Below are 19,977 nucleotides of genomic sequence, written 5' to 3' on the forward strand. Positions count from 1 at the left end.
GCTTGCAGCATAAGCTCGATAGGAACACTCTATGGCCTGATGTATCCTCTAGTCGATGGGATAATTTCGATTGCCTAATTCATGGCGGATGTTGTTCCCCGTCTTCCAATATTCCCCGCACTCCCGATATATATATATATATATATATACATATTCACATCTACACCTACCTGCATCCGTCGCCAAACAGCAGTGCACCAAGAATATAGGATCATTATGAAAACGCTAGCAATCCTATCTCTGGCCGGCTTGGTCTCTGCCCAAGCTGCCCCGTACGCTCAATGTGGCGGAAGCGGTTATTCTGGCTCTACAACATGTGTCTCTGGCTGGACTTGCCAATACCAGAATGACTGGTTTAGCCAATGCCTCGCATGTAAGTGTGCCCACATATTTTGCAATTGTGTTCAATCGATTGACACGGAATGGTCCAGCTTCTGGCGGTAGTACCACTACTCTATTGACAACCACAGCTAAAACGACCACTACAACAAAGGCAACCGCCACCGGTACTCTGGGGACAGGATTTCCCACTACAAATGGACTGGATTTTGAAATTGATGGAAAGAAAAGCTACTTTGCTGGTTCTAATTCCTACTGGATTGGCTTCCTCACCAACAATGACGATGTGGATCTTGTACTCGACCACATGGATGAATCTGGGCTCCGGATCCTCCGAGTTTGGGGATTCAACGATGTCAACACTGTTCCATCTTCTGGGACTGTTTACTACCAACTCCTTAAAGATGGAACTGCTACCATCAACACCGGCGCAGATGGCCTACAGCGCCTGGACTATGTGGTTGCTTCCGCCGAGGCACGGAATGTGAAACTGATCATTAACTTCGTCAACAACTGGTCGGATTATGGGGGTATGGCCGCGTACGTCACTGCCTTTGGTGGTAGCCAGACAAGTTGGTATACAAATACTGCAGCTCAAACGGCCTACCGTGCTTACATCAAAGCTGTTGTTTCCCGATATATTGACTCGCCTGCCGTCTTTGCGTGGGAGTTGGCCAATGAGCCTCGCTGCAATGGCTGTGACACTTCGGTCCTTTACAACTGGATCGAGTCTACCAGTGCCTATATCAAGTCTCTGGACTCAAAGCATATGGTTGCCATTGGCGATGGTATTTAGATCCTTCAAATCTCTGTCATGTGGTCCATTGTCTAACTCATCTTCTAGAGGGCTTCGGGCTGGACACCGGGTCTGATGGCAGCTATCCCTACAGCTACAACGAGGGTCTGAACTTCACAATGAATCTAGGGATTGATACCATCGATTTTGCTACATTCCATCTCTATCCATCGAGCTGTACGTATATCATTTCTCCATTGCCCTTGGCCTGGACCCTGCTAATGTATTCACACCAGGGGGAACCACTAATGATTGGGGCAACGGGTGGGTCAAATCCCACGGAGCTGCCTGTGCAGCAGCTGGAAAGCCCTGTCTCTTTGAAGAGTACGGTGTCACTTCTAATCACTGTGGCATTGAGGCTCCATGGCAGAAGACAGCGCTGGACACCACCGGTATTGCAGCTGATCTCTACTGGCAGTATGGAGACACGCTGAGTTCGGGAAAATCTGCTGATGATGGAAACACCTTCTACTATGGAACTAGTGAATTTACTTGTCTGGTGACGGACCACATCGCAGCCATTGACTCCTAGACCTCATAACTCGTGGGGCTGCATTGGGGGGTGGATACATATCCATGTGATGCAGACAATCAGGATCCGGCTGTTTCAATGGGCCTCAATATATTATATCTACTACACAAGAACCACGAACTGTGTGCTCTTTTCATGTTTCTTGAAGTAGCTGCGTAGGTTATAATATGTAAGTCGCGCAGAAATGACTATTTTGATTGGGTATTTATACTTATATACATGCAACTCTGTGCTTTTCTAGAATTAATTAGAATGGGCTGTCCTCGTGAGGGTATAAAGGGTTCGGTGTCGCGGGGGCAAGAGAAGTTCAATGTCGCGGTGGCAAGAGAATTTCAATGTCGCAATGGCAAGAGAATTTCGATGTCGCGAGGGTAAGAGAGGTTCAATGACTCGGTGTCTTCTTGGGGACTTCGGCGTAGGCTGAGGGCTCAGGGGAGTTTTCATCCCGCTCTACAGCGTCGGTTGGCGGTCCACGGTAATTGTTGTAGCCCCAAACACCATACCAGACAGCAGCTATGGCAATGAAGCCAGCGAAGACCACAGAGGCATAGTTCATGCTCTCCTTGGTGACAGATTTAAGTGTTGGCATGCAGAACAGGGGAATTGCAAGAAGACTCCAGCCTGATCGAACGGTTAGTTGAAACGCACGCGTGTAACTAATGAAATTTCCAGAGGCAACTCACCAAGAGCAATAACGTTAGCGATCAGGCCAACGATTCCAAAGTTGAAGCTACCGTTCTTGATATCTTCACGGCCACGGAAGATCAGGGAAACGGCGATCGGGCAGGCATAACTCGTGGTCAAGAAAATGACACCAACACCAGAGAAGGCATTGTACGCTGCAGTAGAGCCGAAGTAGATAACACCGAGAATAATTTCCACAGCCATGCCCAATAACAAAGCATTGAAAGGGATATCCAGGGTCTTGTTAACGGTGCTCCACCAGCCCGAGCCGGGAATGCCGCCGTCGCGGGCAAAGGCCCAAGTACAGCGAGAGGTGGCGGTCACACAACCGACACCGCAAATAATACCCAACACAAGGAGGGGAATCAGCAGACAGAATGCGCCTGCCGAGTTGCCGATAGCGGCTTTGAAGATGGCAGGGGTGGGCTGACCGGAAGCCAGGTTGACCAGGTATGTGAGATCGGGAAGGACGAAGCAGACGGGAATCAAGAAGAGAAGACCGGCGATGAAGTTGATGACAATGGTTCCAACCATGGCCTTCGGGACCATGACAGCGGGCTCTTGGACTTCCTCGCAGAGACTAACGGGTATCAGATGTTAGCATGTGCGACGGCCGAATTGATAAAGGTTAATTGAAGGTCGGACTCACGAGATAATCATGCCGGTCGCCGATGTGGCGTAGGCAGCCTGCAAGAGACCGATGAAGAATGACCACCCCGCAGGCCACCCAGCCTGAGTTTCAAAGTGACCAAAAACCCATGCGGCATCGTGACGGCCTTGCTTCGCGACAGCCAACAGACAAACGATAATGGCGAGTAGACCGGCCATGGTCCAGAAAATGGCGAATGTCTAAAACCGATGATCAGTATTATTACCCCATAGGGTAAAGGGGCACGTGCGAGTACATACCTCCAACCATGGCAACCATTTATTGCCAAACGCCGAGATGGAGTGCGTTAACAGGGTAATGGCCAAGAAGATGAGGAAGACCTGATATGTCTGGAAATCATCTGTGATTCCGACACCCGGCGATTTTTCAAAGACATCCAGGCAGCTCACGAAGAGCAGGGCAGTTCCAAAATTGACGGCGAGGGTAATGGTGATGTTCCCTGCAACGTAGGACCAGCCACAGATCCACGATGCAACGCGACGACACCACAAGGGTGACAAGACGAATGTTTGATAATAGACACCACCTGCAGTTGGGTAAACCGAAGTGATTTCCGCCAATGAGATAGCCACACAGAGAATCAAGAAAGAAATGATCACCCAACCCCAGATGACATTGGCAGGTCCACCTGCGGCGAGTGGGTAGTATAGAGTGGTCGACAAGCCGTAGGGAACTGAAGAGAGAATGAAGCACATGAAAGTGACTTGCCAGATCGATCGATTGCGAGCCAATTCAGGCTTGTATCCCATATCCTCCAGGGTACGATCCGCATTGGAGCTACTCACACCCTGTTCAACCGTCACCGCGGAAGGGCGACGGAATGCATCATCGGCAGCCATGAGGAATGAAAGTTATTGAGTGATGTTTCTGATCTGCATGCGGTACAGATTGGTACAGATATATATATATCCTAGTAGAGGAATGTGAAAAAGAGATGGAGAAATAAGAAATACAAAAACAAAAGATAGGAAAAAAAAAAAAAAAAAAAAAAAAAAACGCCACTTAACGGCAAAAATTGAGGAAAATAAAACCCAAAAAATCCAAAAAACCCCCAAAGAGAAAATATGACCAGCAGATTAAATGTAAGCGAATGACATCCACATACGCCCACAGGCTCCACTATGTTCCACACGACCCATTCCAGATCCACCCCGATCCATAGGACACGAGCGCGATTAAACTTTAAGCCAATCAACGTACGCAGAGAGACAGGGAGATTGCTGGAACAACCAATAATATTGCTTCTGCAATCCAAAACCTGGCTAGTGTCCATCCTTGTTTCGAACTTTGGAAGCCTTTGAGAAGACGGGGGGTTGCGTTGTTGAGCTCTATTATTTCTGTAAGGAGTAAGGAGTACAAATGTCCAATGTATGTTGTAGGGCTAGGCTGAACGGGTTATCAAAAGATCCCTAGCTTACTTCGGACGTACACATATGGTGCATAGGCACAACATGGTGTCAGGGTTACCTTTAACTATCCAAATACGTACTATGGAACCACCGTTAACATGATGTCGGAGGCGTTGGTCTGGGGCCGCAATCCCACCTGGTCTTGGGAAATGGTCTCCGCGCAAATGAAAACCTGATTATTTCTTCGACATTATCTGTTTTCTATTCTTCAATATAGGCACTCCGTACAGTAAAAGAATTCAGATAACAACCAGGACTGATGCCCCAAATACGGTGTACTTATGTTGTACATATGCAGTTAAAATATCCCCCTGACTCTGACAGGTTCCGATACCAGCCGTGTTCTGACAGGCCATCCCGCAAGTATAGAGATAGCCTCAATTAAAAAAGGGGGCACAGGCTTTCGGCGCAGATATTTCATTGGCCACAGCAATCTTGGCTGCAACTTTACTCAATTACCTCGGTGTACTCCGTATGGAGTAGTCAATTGTCCATCACCAAAAGTCAGATGGTAACTTGAAGCGTCCGGTGCGGAGAGGTTTCCTATCGAGAGCCTAGGCAGAAATCAAACGGGGCGCTCTCTACGGAGTAAATTCCTTCCAATGAAAATCGCAATATATATGGGTCTGATAAATGCTCAACATCATACGGAGTACATACTCCATTCGGCTCCATAGCAGTCGTAACAAACAGGTGGGACTAGACATGTGTCGGAGCATGACGACCGGCATACCGGGGGATTTATTAATCCTACACATTTTTGTAATTAATGTTATGTAATCATGGCTCCATATAAATTGTACCAAGAGCCGATACAGAAATACAGAGAGTTGAATACCACTGATTGGACCCCTACATTTACAATACAGACCAATCCGACAGTTATGAGCCCGGTTCGCATCGAAGAAAGCATTACTATTTGAGATATAGTATCTAGTACACTACTAGAAGCCTGCTTTCTACCCCTTGAAACCTCCTAGCTACCCCTGAATTAGCAATTGTGAAGCTATTCCCAGCTACCCCTGAATCCAGCAATGGAGGCAGCATCAATTCTCTCCGCCATGAAGGGCGAAAAACTGAAGGACTCGCCGCAGTGGCTCACTTGGTTTGCAAAAGTGCAGCTATATGCCATGCAAAAGAACGTATGGGACCTTTGCAACCCAGATCCCCCGACGACAACCGAATCCCAAGCAATAAGATCTATACCTCTCCAAGAACCGGTGGAACCGGAATACCCAGAGGACGGCGATGACAAGGATCGAAGGATTTGGCGAGATCGAATGGACGTGTATAAAATGAAGTACACGAAGTGGGAGAAGCAAGCAAAAGGACTAAGTGATGTCAACGAGTACATCCTTACCTACCTCGACCCAATGCATCACCTTGCTCTGATCACATATCGTACTCCGTATGAGAGGCTTGTATACCTAAAGACTAGATTTGCTCGGTCAACGGCGTACGAAGAAGAAATCCGTATGAATTGGAAGGTCTTTGCCATGCAGAAACCAACCGGTGATATTGAGCAGTGGCTTCAAAAGTGGAATTCACTAAGAGAGCAAGCTATTAGCCTCGGCATTAGCGATGCAGATTCCAATCGAGACTTCCTACATGCAGTTAAAGAGGTACTGCCAATCTGGTGGCAAGGAAAATACCAAGAGATTGTTATGGATAAGAAGAAATATGACACTCGAGATCTTCTTGAATCATTCCGTGCAATGAATCGGGAGATAGGCGTCAAAACTGTGACCTCAACTAATGCTCCAAAAAGTGCTTTTTCAACCTGGCAAGGTCATCGAGAAGCAAAGCCGGAAGCGAAGCAAGAGAAGCTTCCATTCGAGAAGAGAAAATGTCCATGTGGCAATGGTCATCCACACCACAAGGTGGCCAACTGCTGGCTCATGAATGAAGCTATACGCCCAGAAGGATATACCCTAGACGAAGGGAAGCTAGAGAGAGCTAGAAAGAAGCTAGCAAATGATCCAGGGTGGAAGCAATGGGTCGACAAAGCTGTCAATGAAGCTAAATCAAAGCATCATGAATCTGCAAACCACGTTAGCTTCGCCACCACCTACCAGAGTAAGCAACAGGGCAGGCCTCAGAGCAGGCCTCAGAGCAAGCCTCAGGGCAAGCCCCAGGGCAAGCACCAAGGCAAGCTACTAAGTGAAGCTATACAGATTGGCAAGCATGCACTCTCAGCTGCAAAGACTGGCGAGCTCTCTCTCCGCAATCGATGGATTCTTGACACTGGGTCCAGTTCACATGTATGCAATAACAGAGCACTGTTTATTGATTTTACGCCGGAAGTCATAGATTTGACAACTGGTGACAGTACTACGCAGGTGCTAGGGAGAGGCAAAGTTCGACTAGTCGGCAAGCATCCACAGAAAGGGAGAATGGAAATCACATTGAGTGATGCTCTCTACTCGCCTAGCTTCCATACAAATCTAGTGTCGTACGCGATGCTAAAGAAGAAGGGGGGCACCTGGTGTCAACGTACAAACTGCATCCGAGATCCAAAGGATCTACCTGTTGTCAATGTACATCTATGGGACCAGTTTAACCTCTGGATTTTCGATGAACCAGGAGAGGTTCTACCGCAACAAGCATATGCCACACAGAGATCCTCAGTAAAGCCGCAGGAATCAAAGGCATCGGCTGACATCTGGCATCGGCGACTTGCTCACATTGAGCCCCGCGCCGTAGCTAAGCTTGCTACTATGGTAGATGGTATAGTCCTCCAGGAAGCAGAGCAAGAAGAAGCTTCATTATGCCAAACCTGTCATATTGGGAGAGCACCAAAACAGATCTCTCGCCGGCCAGTAGGACGTACTTTTGGACGATTTGGAAGGATCCACTTTGATCTCATACAACTGCCGCTAGCATACAATAGACACCGATGGATATCTCATTTCTATATGGAAGGAGTACGATTCCATTGGATAATGACACATGAAGTGAAGCCTGAATGCCAGCTGGCGATCAACCAGTTCGTACAGCTAGCAAGGAATCAGTGGAATCTACCTATCAAGGCATTTCACTATGACAATGAAGCTGCAGCAGGCAAAACAGCGGAGCACAGTTTGACAAGCGATGGTATCTTGATATATCATACTCCACCCGGCCACTCAGAGATGAATGGGTATGCCGAGAGATCTGGCGGGATGATCATTACCCGTATGCGTATGCTCTCTCTTGAAGGCAAGCTTCCGAAAGACCTATGGCCTGAATTCGCAAGCGCTGCAGTGTGGTTATTGAACCGTACCCCTACATACATTGCTTCTGAGAACAAGTGGTTAATACCATGGGAAGAAGTAAGAAGAGAATTTGCTCCAACAGCCCCGAAGATCAATCTAGCAAATGTTAGATTATATGGAAGTTTGGCGTACTGCCGCATTGAGAGGCAGATCCAGTCAGATAAGATGAATCCAAGAGCAGAGGTCGGCTTCCTAGTCGGATACTTGGCATCTAATATCTACAAAATCTGGTTTCCACACAGTGGGAAAGTGAGGTATATACGAGATGCAGTCATTGATGAAGCACGTAAATACTCGCCGGACTATGAGAAATCTCAGCCTATTCCACTACCATTAGTGAGAGAGCCAGAAGAGATTACGCCCGACGAAGTGGCGCAAATCATCAACCATCAGATCGCTAGCCAGGAAGCAACTAGTACGCCGGAAAGTGAGCATCAAAACCGACAAGATGAAACCGACGATGCTCTACCAGATGCTCTTCCAGATGCTCTACCAGATGCTCTTCTAGATGCTCTTCCAGATGCTCTACCAGATACTCTACCAGATACTTCACAAGATATTCAGCTAAGTGAGGTTGACTACCGAGAGATCACCCCACTTCAGGGGGTGAGCAGGCAGGCATTAATGCCTACCCCAATAAGCCTACCACCTATACTTCTGACCTCGGTCAGAAAAGAAGCCGGTGAGATCCAGGACATACAGAAGGATCAAGATCCATCACCATTAACCCCACCAAATGAAGAAACTGGCTTACAGCAAGGGGTGGAAACTGGCCCTGATCAGGGGGTGGATACGCATGATCTAGATGATCAACTGCTCAGTGAAGATCAGGCCCATGAAGAAGCCTATGAAGAAGCCAATGAAGAAGCCAATGGAGAACCTAATGAAGAACCCAATAGAGAGGTGGAAAATGAGCTAGAAAGACAGCTCCAGGCAGAACTGCTAGCACCAAGCAGAGAGATCTCCAGCAATATAGATGCCAGCAACATACTAAGTGGACGTCGAATACGCAAAGCAAAACAAGATGACGATTTTGCATATGCAACCACTATAGTACAGGGTATTGACGAAGAAGAGCCACCGGCTCTACTACATGCATTTGCAGCTGGTCTATACGCCGAGAAACCAAACGCTCGCCGCCATCGAGATGATCTCCCACCACCACCCAAGTACTGGAAGGATGTCATAAATCATCCTTTTCAGCAAGGTTTTCTCGCAGCAATGAAGAAAGAGATCCACTCTCTATCTGAAAAAGAGACATTCGAAGTCATTGAAAAGCCAAAGGATCGAGGGATACAAATCCTTCCCTTACTATGGGTTTTTGCATACAAATTCGACCAGGACGGTTACCTTTTGAAATTGAAGGCTCGAATCTGTGTTCGTGGGGATCTTGAGACGATTACCTATGAAGAAAAGAGAGCTGCTACGCTAGCAGCAAGAACAGCAAGAATGATCTTTGCACTAGTCGCTGCCTTTGACCTAGACCTCCGTCAGCGAGATGCTGTCACTGCATTTCTGAATAGCAAACTAAGCCAAGAGAAACCGACGTATACGCAGATGCCAGAAGGGTTCCAGTCCCTAGGTAAATGCTGGAAGCTTCGTCGAGCATTGTACGGCTTACGGATCTCGCCACGTCTTTGGCAACAAGAAGCAGCTAGTGTACTCCGAAAACTAGGTCTGCAACAAGCACCAGAAGACCCTTGTGTCTTCGTCGGAGAAGGGCTAATAGTCTTCTTCTATGTGGATGATATCTTAATTGCTAGCCATGCAAATGCTAAGGCAAGAGCCATGCAATTGGAGCGAGATCTAGAAGCCCACTGGGAGCTGACAGATCATGGAGAAGCATCATGGTTTCTCAATATCCGAATCATTCGCGATAGGAAGCAGAAGAAGCTCTGGCTATGTCAAGATAGCTATATGACAAGCATTGCTACCCGCTACAATTTGACAGATCGACCACCTGTCTATACGCCACTACCAGTTGACGAATTGACGCCTTACCAAGGCGTAGCCACCCCGAAGGAGATCCTTCTCTATCAAAAGAAGGTTGGATCCGCAGGCTATGCCACCACTATCACTAGGCCAGATGCTGCAAAGGCCACCGCTCGACTAGCTCAGTTCTTGACGAATCCAGGGCCCCAGCACCACCAAGCAGCTGACCGGGTCATCAGTTACCTATATACTACCCGGAACCTAGCTATTGAATATAGTGCAGACGCAGTAAGCACTGGAATCGATTCCATACAGTTCGCAAGCGATGCTTCATACGGAGATCACCCAGATCGAAAGAGCTCTGCAGGCTACATCTGTCAAGCTTATGGTGGACCAGTTGACTGGAAAGCGAGCAAGCAACCCACCGTGACAACGTCAACCACTGAAGCAGAGCTGCTAGGCCTATCAGAGACAGGGAAGCAACTTCAATGGTGGCGTCGACTACTAAAAAGCCTCGGTTTTGAACCCTCCCACAATATGACGATCGACTGCGACAACGAGAGAACGATCAGCCTACTTACTAGTGAGGACACTGCCTTCGAAACGAAGCTTCGGCATGTCGATATTCATCATCATTGGCTTCGGCAAGAGGTTAGAGAAGGACGCATAATGGTGCGATGGGTGCCGACGGCGAGCATGGTCGCAGATGGACTCACAAAGATGCTATCTCGCCAGAAGCATGAGAGCTTCCTAAGGATGCTCAGGATGGTGGACATAGGCTATCTAATGGCCTAGTCAATTAAACCATGGAGATCAATATGCCGATCTAACAAGTCCAGCAATCCCATACTGGGATAGCTGAGGGGGTGTGTCGGAGCATGACGACCGGCATACCGGGGGATTTATTAATCCTACACATTTTTGTAATTAATGTTATGTAATCATGGCTCCATATAAATTGTACCAAGAGCCGATACAGAAATACAGAGAGTTGAATACCACTGATTGGACCCCTACATTTACAATACAGACCAATCCGACAACATGTTGAGGCCTGAGGTGTCAGACTTCCAAGCCTTCCCAAGGTTGGTATTTATTTGCCCCCAACAGATTCGGGCGCAAATCCATTTTAGTACAGAGTACTCCGTACCGTGCACACCAACGATCCAAATTTTCTCATCTCACATAATGCGAACGTTTTAGGAATCTCATCCACTTCAATGACCGAGTCAGACCTTTGGTGTCCAGTCAGGTCCATGGGTTCCCGCTGAGCGTGACATGCACCCCAAACTTACAAGGTTGTTGCCGGGTGTGTCTCACCCAGGCCGACAATTAAGGTGGGGTTGTATAGGTGCGTCGCGAGAGATCCTCCAGTTTGGATATTTGCCCTCAGGAGACCATATTCGAGCCCCGTGAGGCTGACACCCAACACGCGCGTATCCAACTTGCGTGCCGTCAATGCGGATTCCCAGTGTCCCACCTGCTAATCATATAGCGTGCAGTGAGGCCTCAGCGGTTGAATATATACAGACCGCATTAAGGTCTTGCAAGTTTCTAACTGGTGGTCGCTAATCTACAAGGTGTGCCCAGGTTTATGGCAGAGCCCAAGCCCTCGACGACTTCAAGTCCTTCCTATCTCACACCAGCCCTGGTTATGCACTAGGCATCTCGCCTTGGGGGATATGGAACCTAATCTCAGATATAAGCTTGAAACAAATGGACGGCATCGTCGGGGTCTGGGCGGTCTGCTTTGGGCGCTTCAAGTCCCCGCAGTCCCTTGTCTGGAGGAAATGAATGCTCACGGCATTGGATAAACGATTAAATACAAATAATAAATCTATGGAGATGACATAAACTGATCCCGAATGAGCCATCTATGTAAAACAATAGTGAATCTGGACTCCAAATGGAATATCCACGGAATGCCGAAGGTTCTGTCTCGGTCCGCGGTGGGGGATGTGGGGGTATTCGATGACATGAGGGGCCTTGCCAGGATTAGAGAATTGTGGGGGAAGTCTGGAGCTTGAAGGATATACGGAGTACATAGACTACCTTTAGACGGCATTGAGGTATTCCTTCCTAGATTGCAGGGGCCGGTCGTCGCCTTGACATTATCAGAGCATCGAGGGATCTCGTCTCATCTCCCAAATCAGAATACTACTATGTTACACTTTGAAGAGGCACTCTCCATGTTGATATTCTATGCCCCGGTGATAGATTCACAAAATGTAAGTTAAGTTAACATTGTGTAGCCGTACAGCTATAATGTCAATCATGTATGCTTCATGTTCCTACATCGAAATGACGACGGTTTCCTAACTAAGCATCGGCCATAAACATGTCCCACGAGAAAAAAACGATAGAGTCATTAAAGGTTATATGAGAGCAATTACTAGTAGGACAGAGGTATTTAAAGGGATCTCTTCCCTTGTCCTCTTCCAGAGTACAACCTCATAAGGGATTGCTGTCCAACACACCTAACTTGTTTCATCAATATTTTAATTACATACCTCACCATGCCAATTGATAATATATTTTGCTCTATCTCTACTACTACCCATTATTCAAAGCCAAGTATCACAGTCATGTCCAAGCTGACGAATTCAAACTCCTCTTAAAAGAACTCCAAGAAGCAGAACATACCAAGATTCAATTCGACTGGATCTCTGAGCATCGGCAGGAGATAAGAAGGGCTAACAATATCATCCAAGAGAAATTCACGTGGGTGCAACATCTCACCACTATGAAACCCAAGTTCGGCATGAAAGCCCGCCCGAACCTTCTACCTTGAATAATCTTCAAAAATGCGATATCAAAGCTCATGTTACTCAACATTTAACCTAAACGAGTTCTTGGTCGACAAGCCTAGGTTGTAGCGCTACAACCAATAAGAGGGAATTTTCCTTTACAGCGGTGTCATGGATCAGTGCGAATGGGAAAATGGACAGGTCATGGAATTGCTCTTGGTTGCATAATTGGAAGGTTTGTATTACTGGATGTTTTTTTTTTTTTTTTTTTTTTTTTTTGGTTCTTGATCACATGGTCGAGGATACAGCATACAGCAAAAGAGACGAGGTGTCATGCAACAATACGAGATCTTGGAAAGTGCCATGTGCCCAAATGTATTCCCAGCATACGGAGTAGCTTGTTTGAGCTTAGTATGCACCTTTGACCCATGCAGGCTAGTTCTATTATGGAATAACAATGACCTCTGATTCGTTGGATATGAACTATATTTCCTATTCTGGCGTAGTATCGACTGTCCCCCATCATTTTCCAATACGAGGTTTTTTTTAATTCTTATATTGCTCTTTACCTAGTCTCTTTGTCCAGTCTCTGCCCAGTCTCTTTTCCCAGTCCCTTTGCCCAGCGTTTTTCTTTTCTCTTATATTGCGGCCTGTAGCATCCCCCGGACCGGTCAACAGACCGGTCACCAGACCGGTGCTGTTATCATTTAGGGGCCACTGTTTGCTCGTGTTCTCGACCAGAATCTTTGAGGTTACATTTTTTTTCTTTCATTCTACCGCAATGCTATCCACAGGCACCAGGGTGGGACCTATCATAGGAGCCTTGTCAGATTTACCTTATCTGATCCTACCAGATTATACACCATAGACACCAGGAAACTTCGGGAAAAAGAAGTTGTAATCATGGATATCACCAGAATCAGCGCCTACATGATCTCGCATGATCTGGTAGTCTTGCCTTCAGGTAAAACTCTAGTCGCTTACCCCAGGATTGTACCTTTGTCCGGGTTTAACTGCCATTAAGCGGCCACGGACCCCTCTACTGACCAGTCATCGACCCGAAATATAGCGGTTTAATATCGCATGGCTGAGGGTCTCTATACGACGGGATAGAACCGCGCTGGGAGAAAGAAAAAAAAAAAAAGTATTTAAATGTAGCACATATTCCCGTCGATCGTTTCATTTTTTTTTTCGAGTATTTTCCCCTTTCGCTATTGCAAAAGATGGAGAAAATAGAGACCGAACCCCCCAACTATAGGGGTGATCATCATCCCATCAGCGAGAAGGGCAAAGCACTTAGAAATTTGGTCGAGGCCGATCTACTCGATGATCGTTATGCAACCACCACTAAACGTGGTTTGAAGAATCGCCATGTTCAGCTAATGGCCCTCGGAGGCACAATCGGAACTGGTAAGTCTGCAGATTTTCAACGTGAAAAGAAAAGAAAAAAAAACCTCACACAAGTCAGGACTTTTCGTGGGTTCCGGTCAAGCCCTGGCCACTGGAGGGCCTGCATCACTTCTTTTAGGCTATATCTTCATCTCGGCCATGGTTTATGGTTTGGTCACAGCTATCGCTGAGGTTGGCGCCTACCTTCCAGTACATGGCGGAACAATGAGTTATCATGGATTCCGCTATGTGTCACGGAGCATGGGTTTCGCCATGGGATATCTGTACTGGTACTCTCTCGGAATCTTAGTGCCATACGAGATCACAGCTGCTGGACTGGTTATTGGATACTGGGACCACGGTGGATCGATCAATATTGCCGTGTGGATCACAATCATGATGGTCATCATTATCGCCCTCAACTTTATGCCCGTTCGAGTATACGGTGAGGCGGAGTTCTGGTTCGCTGGGGTGAAGATCATCACTCTGATCGGCTTGTTGATGGTGTCCTTCATCCTCTTCTGGGGTGGGGGACCTAATCGTCAGCGACTGGGCTTTCATTATTGGAAGAACCCGCGCCCATTCAACGCGTATCTCACGACCGGAGATTCGGGTCGGTTTGTGGCCTTGTTGAAATGCACAGTATCCAGCGCTATTGCGTTCATCTTCGCCCCAGAGCTGATTGTGATCAGTGGTGGTGAGATGGAGTCTCCTCGACGCAATATACCTCGGGCAGCTCGGAGATACATTTACCGGTTGGTGTTCTTCTACATCTTTGGTGTGCTAGCCATTGGTGTTATTTGCCCATCGGATGCTAGTCGTCTGACCAAGGGCGATGGCACGGTAAGCTCATCTCCATTCGTGATCGGCATACAGAATGCCGGCATCCCGGTTTTGGATCACATCGTGAACGCTGCCGTCTTGACATCTGCCTGGTCTGCGGGAAATTCCTTCCTGTACATGTCTTCGCGGTCGCTCTACTCCTTGGCTATGTCAGGAAACGCACCGCATGTGTTCAAGACTTGTAACCGATGGGGTGTCCCATACTGGGCTGTTTCGGTTTCAGCTTGCTTCTCGGCATTGGCTTATCTTGCTGTTGGCAACTCCAGTTCGATTGTGTTCAACTGGTTCGTCAACTTCACAAACACGTCTGGCTTCATCTCATGGATCTGCTGTTCTGTGGTGTTTTTCCGCTTCCGCAAAGCCGTCAAAGCACAGGGCATTGAACAACCGTACAAATCAAAGTTGCAGCCGTATGGGGTTTACTTTGGCCTCGCGGGTGCCACTCTCATGGTACTCATCAACGGGTTCACAGTGTTCTTCCCATCAGAATGGTCTGTGAGCAACTTTTTCACCGCATACATCGGTATTCCTGCTTTCTTAATTCTTTACTTCGGACACCGGGCACTGTATTGGAGTGATCCATGGGCATGGCGCCCAGAGGAAGTTGATATGCACACTGGTTTGGATGAAATCATTGCTGCTGAGCAACCACCAAAACCACGTGGTCCATGGTGGAAGTTTTGGTGATATATATAGCAATGTAAGGGGACCTCGGGGGCAATGGAGTGATGAAGTACGGAGTAGGCAATTACCCTTTGAACCTATCTTCCGATATTTGTGATGTGTTTGTTATGTTTGTTGTGTTTGGTGTGTTCGCTAGCTCTATGACGTAATATCAAATATTTGAGCGGGCGTGTTGCTACTACTCACCCGCCTTATCACCATCCTAATACCCCGTAACGTCCAATGGAAACTGATGCCCCAACATCTTATTGCTCCGTAATTCAGAGTTTTGGCTTATCAAATAATTCCTTTGGGGATATAGCCAGTGGCAACGTCTTTATTATTCCCATCGTCCCACATAATCTCTCTCATATTCGGTAGAGATTCGGTATACGCCGTTGACCGTCCACAATCTGGTCTAGAGAACTGGACCTTTTATTATCGACCCACAACTATAAATACTTACGTGTAGAACATCCTACAGGCATCCTACTGTGATCTGTGAACCTCAAAACTCGAAGAATCCCGAAACCATGGCCGTGCTACCTCTTACTGTTCGCCCGCTTCAACCTCCTCCGGGCTCAAGCATTGATTTCGGTGCTGAGATTCAAGGTGTTGATCTGGAAAATCTAACAGGTTCGTGAATTCCTGCCAACTACAAGAGGACAAGTTGACGATTATATAGATGAGCAGTTTGGGACAATTCGAAAGGCCCTCTACGAGCACCACGTCGTGGTGTTCAAACACCAGAAAGGGCTATCACCCAAAGCCCAGTATGAGCTGACCAAGCGCTTCGACCCAGTCTCCGACAACTATGGACATGGCAAAACCATCGATGCGAAGCGAAGCATTCTTCATCCTGATCTCAAAACTGTCCCTCACCAGCCACAAGTGCAGGTGATTGGGAATGGACACGTTGATTCGTACGAGGGTCTCAAAGATATCACATTACGACACCCCCACCACCGTACATTCCACAAAGATCACATCCCAGACGAAGAGGACTATGAATTCACCCGGTTTTATCGCTGGCACATAGATGCTGCACTATACGACCTATACCCGCCCCAGGTGACAACGCTCATGGCTGTGAGTGTGCCCAAAGGCCGCCGGCAGACATTATTGTATGATGATGGAACCGGAGAAACAATGGATGTACCACTTGGCACAACAGCATTTGTCAGTGGTGAGCGGATGTTTGAACTTCTTTCCCCCGAAGATAAGGAGTTTGTCAAGACGAGCAAAATGGAATATGCCCCTCACCCGTAAGATCTCCTGTGATATGCCTATGGTTTCGATCAAATGCACTAAACACCATGACAGATATATTTGGATGAGCCAAGCCCATTCCCGATCCACGGGGCTCGGTATGCACTCGGAAGGCCTTGAGTTATCCGACTCAGAACTGCCACCTATTGACCCTAGTAAGATCATGATCTTCCCAATGACCTGGAAAAACCCAGTGACGGGCAAGTTGGCCCTGCAGATCCATCCCTCTGCCGTGCGCCGGATCCATTGCGCCGATGGAACCACGATCGACGACTTGGCCCGCGTGCGGGATATTGTCTATAGATTGCAGCGGCCAGCCATCAGCCCTCAGTATGTGTATCCGCATGACTGGGAGGATAATGACCTGGTGCTATTCAACAACCGCGGTGTGCTCCATTCTGTGGTTGGTGCGTTTAAACCTGACGAGGTGCGATTGTTCCGCCAATGTAACTTGGCGGCTTCGGAGCCTCCGGTTGGACCATGAGTGCTGTTGATTTTGATTTAACGAAGACTATATATGTTTGTAAATACTGGGCATTTGGAGGCATCCAACTGAATTTAGCCTGGCTAGAATCACATCTTGAATAATAAGATATTATATATCCGATGTTGTACATATTAAACTCCGTAGTGGATCCGCAACAGGCTCCATGAGCGTATTGACAAAGATTAGCGGACTATATAAAACCCGTTTACAGCAACTTGGCTCTCTCGGAGCCCATCGGTAACAGACCGAACTCCAACCAGGTGCAATGGAACTTGTTCTACCAACTTCTGCCCACGGGTGATGATATTAGTATACCCCTCGACTGTGCGATCAACCCAACTCGAGTTTTGTTGAAGGTCCGAGATCGCCGGGTGTTCCGCGGCCCACGCAGGATGAGCCAGAGTATCCATTACAACAGATGCGTCGTATACATCAGCGAGCAAAGCCGCCTCTGCAGCTGCCGCTTGTGCCTCAGCAAGCTCTTTGCTCGTGGTCCCGGTGGGTGGTGGGATTTCAGCGCGAAGGTACCCCAAAACCCGAATCTCGATTTTGCTTGTTTGGAGAGGAACATCCTCTAGCAGGCGAATTTCAACCACGCGTTTCGATATTTGAGCCAAGTTCACTCTCACCGCCTGGAGGGGATCTAATGCTCTCACAGACAAGATAGCTGGGCACCATTCACCAGTTGAGGGACCTTTGCTCGGCCCAGTGTCAAATCGAGCCCAGCCGAAAAAGTAGCCCCTTAACTGCTCCGTCACCCAGTCGGGCATTCTAATCAAGCTCAACTTCGGTGTATCATCACGGTTGTTGGGGACTGATATTTGATCCGTTTGACAGCGAGCTTTGAATGTCATAGGGAATGGTGGCTGGGGGCCGACATCGATAGAGACCGGGCCGCCTCCAGCTATTTCTGGCGCTGCTACATTTATCTGAGAACGACCAATAGGACCTTTAGGGCCATTGATAATACCGCCCACGCGATTTTCGATGCCACTAGTAGTGTAAGCCTTCTGGACCACAGTCTTTGTCACCCACGATGGACGAATCGCAGCAGTTTTGGCTTGAATGGCCATGGCAGCCGGACCTGCCGCGGTTCGCGCTGCAGTTTGAGCGTAAAGGCTCACAATCATAGCTCCAACCTCCAGGGGCAGCGTGCTCAAGCTCGCGCCACGGATAGAACTGGGGGCAGTGGATGTAGAGAGCACCCGGAAGACGGGGCTATTGCCCAGCACCTTCTTCTTGACTCCCTGGCAGAGAACTAGCTGGAAATAACCATCGCCGGCTTCGGCGGGAATCCGCACAACGGCCGTCTCACGTAGCTGATGTGTGTCGCGCGGACGAGGCGGAGCCTTCTTCCGAAATTTCTTGATGTCACGTTGCCACGCTCGTTCATCATCTGGAATCACCTGGTCGGCCCTCAATGGCATACCCGGGGTCACGTCTAACCAGCTATCTCGGAGACGGAGGAACGACTTGAATTGCATCCCAGTCTTCCCGCTCCAACCTTTACTCTGTAACCACAAGGTGTGTTCAGGTGGTAAGGGGGCATCAGAGAAGATTGATATAGCGACCGATGTGGTGGGTCCACGGTAGAAAACTAGTCCATGGGAATGTCGCAAAATAGTGACATGCTTGTTTGATTCTATTGGACGATTGATTAGACCGGTGAGGAAATGCCGCGCTTCACTGTATGCCTTTTGAACAGGCGTCGGCGGCGGCGGAGGAATCGGGGATGAAGTTGCCCCCGCTGTCCTTGGTCGCGGCAGTGAGCCTGGAGTTATAGGCCTCGGAGGCGGTGGTCCATAAAGGTCCGTATATGATGGGGGTTGTGATGGGGGCACAAGGGATGGGGTACTAGCAGCCCAGGCTGTTGCTTCCCGCTGATCGGCATGCGCCGTAGCACGCAAGTTCGGGTTTGACACGGGCTTCCGCCTGACGCGAAATGAATCCGGCGGATAACCTGGGCTTAAATATCCAGATGACATTCTCTACATGATTCTCACGGAGTCCCCGGCTTAACTGTTTATTAAGGGGCGCGGCGGCCAAGAATGGTGATTGGCCCGAGCTTGATCAAAGCCTAAGGCATTAAATGTCGGAGCATGACGACCGGCATACCGGGGGATTTATTAATCCTACACATTTTTGTAATTAATGTTATGTAATCATGGCTCCATATAAATTGTACCAAGAGCCGATACAGAAATACAGAGAGTTGAATACCACTGATTGGACCCCTACATTTACAATACAGACCAATCCGACAGTTATGAGCCCGGTTCGCATCGAAGAAAGCATTACTATTTGAGATATAGTATCTAGTACACTACTAGAAGCCTGCTTTCTACCCCTTGAAACCTCCTAGCTACCCCTGAATTAGCAATTGTGAAGCTATTCCCAGCTACCCCTGAATCCAGCAATGGAGGCAGCATCAATTCTCTCCGCCATGAAGGGCGAAAAACTGAAGGACTCGCCGCAGTGGCTCACTTGGTTTGCAAAAGTGCAGCTATATGCCATGCAAAAGAACGTATGGGACCTTTGCAACCCAGATCCCCCGACGACAACCGAATCCCAAGCAATAAGATCTATACCTCTCCAAGAACCGGTGGAACCGGAATACCCAGAGGACGGCGATGACAAGGATCGAAGGATTTGGCGAGATCGAATGGACGTGTATAAAATGAAGTACACGAAGTGGGAGAAGCAAGCAAAAGGACTAAGTGATGTCAACGAGTACATCCTTACCTACCTCGACCCAATGCATCACCTTGCTCTGATCACATATCGTACTCCGTATGAGAGGCTTGTATACCTAAAGACTAGATTTGCTCGGTCAACGGCGTACGAAGAAGAAATCCGTATGAATTGGAAGGTCTTTGCCATGCAGAAACCAACCGGTGATATTGAGCAGTGGCTTCAAAAGTGGAATTCACTAAGAGAGCAAGCTATTAGCCTCGGCATTAGCG

The 19,977-nt window shown here is 48.0% G+C and overlaps 5 protein-coding genes across 5 annotated transcripts; 3 read left to right on the plus strand and 2 right to left on the minus strand.

Annotated features, from left to right (window-relative positions):
- Positions 1–216: 216 nt before the first annotated feature.
- Positions 217–1,667, plus strand: N7487_007115 (uncharacterized protein; the record flags this gene model as incomplete). Its single annotated transcript, XM_056874845.1, has 4 exons — positions 217–373; positions 432–1,127; positions 1,184–1,312; positions 1,372–1,667. 4 exons carry the CDS (start codon positions 217–219, stop codon positions 1,665–1,667), a joined length of 1,278 nt encoding a protein of 425 aa, XP_056727033.1.
- Positions 1,668–1,866: 199 nt separating this feature from the next.
- Positions 1,867–3,860, minus strand: N7487_007116 (uncharacterized protein; the record flags this gene model as incomplete). Its single annotated transcript, XM_056874846.1, has 4 exons — positions 1,867–2,288; positions 2,351–2,931; positions 3,001–3,200; positions 3,261–3,860. The coding sequence occupies 4 exons, from the start codon at positions 3,858–3,860 to the stop codon at positions 2,050–2,052; spliced, it is 1,620 nt and encodes a 539-aa protein (XP_056727034.1). The 3' UTR covers positions 1,867–2,049.
- Positions 3,861–13,586: 9,726 nt separating this feature from the next.
- Positions 13,587–15,282, plus strand: N7487_007117 (uncharacterized protein; the record flags this gene model as incomplete). Its single annotated transcript, XM_056874847.1, has 2 exons — positions 13,587–13,773; positions 13,832–15,282. The coding sequence occupies 2 exons, from the start codon at positions 13,587–13,589 to the stop codon at positions 15,280–15,282; spliced, it is 1,638 nt and encodes a 545-aa protein (XP_056727035.1).
- A 509-nt stretch (positions 15,283–15,791) lies between these two features.
- Positions 15,792–17,011, plus strand: N7487_007118 (TauD/TfdA dioxygenase family protein; the record flags this gene model as incomplete). The annotated part of the gene is made up of 3 exons (XM_056874848.1): positions 15,792–15,894; positions 15,944–16,523; positions 16,582–17,011. 3 exons carry the CDS (start codon positions 15,792–15,794, stop codon positions 17,009–17,011), a joined length of 1,113 nt encoding a protein of 370 aa, XP_056727036.1.
- Positions 17,012–17,196: 185 nt separating this feature from the next.
- On the minus strand, positions 17,197–18,999 carry N7487_007119 (uncharacterized protein; the record flags this gene model as incomplete). Its single annotated transcript, XM_056874849.1, has 1 exon — positions 17,197–18,999. The coding sequence occupies one exon, from the start codon at positions 18,997–18,999 to the stop codon at positions 17,197–17,199; it is 1,803 nt and encodes a 600-aa protein (XP_056727037.1).
- Between the last annotated feature and the right edge of the window lie 978 nt (positions 19,000–19,977).

The sequence above is a fragment of the Penicillium crustosum genome, assembly GCF_028827405.1.
Source record: "Penicillium crustosum strain IBT 35664 chromosome Unknown utg000003l_segment0_segment0, whole genome shotgun sequence".
NCBI classification, from domain to species: Eukaryota; Fungi; Ascomycota; class Eurotiomycetes; order Eurotiales; family Aspergillaceae; genus Penicillium; species Penicillium crustosum.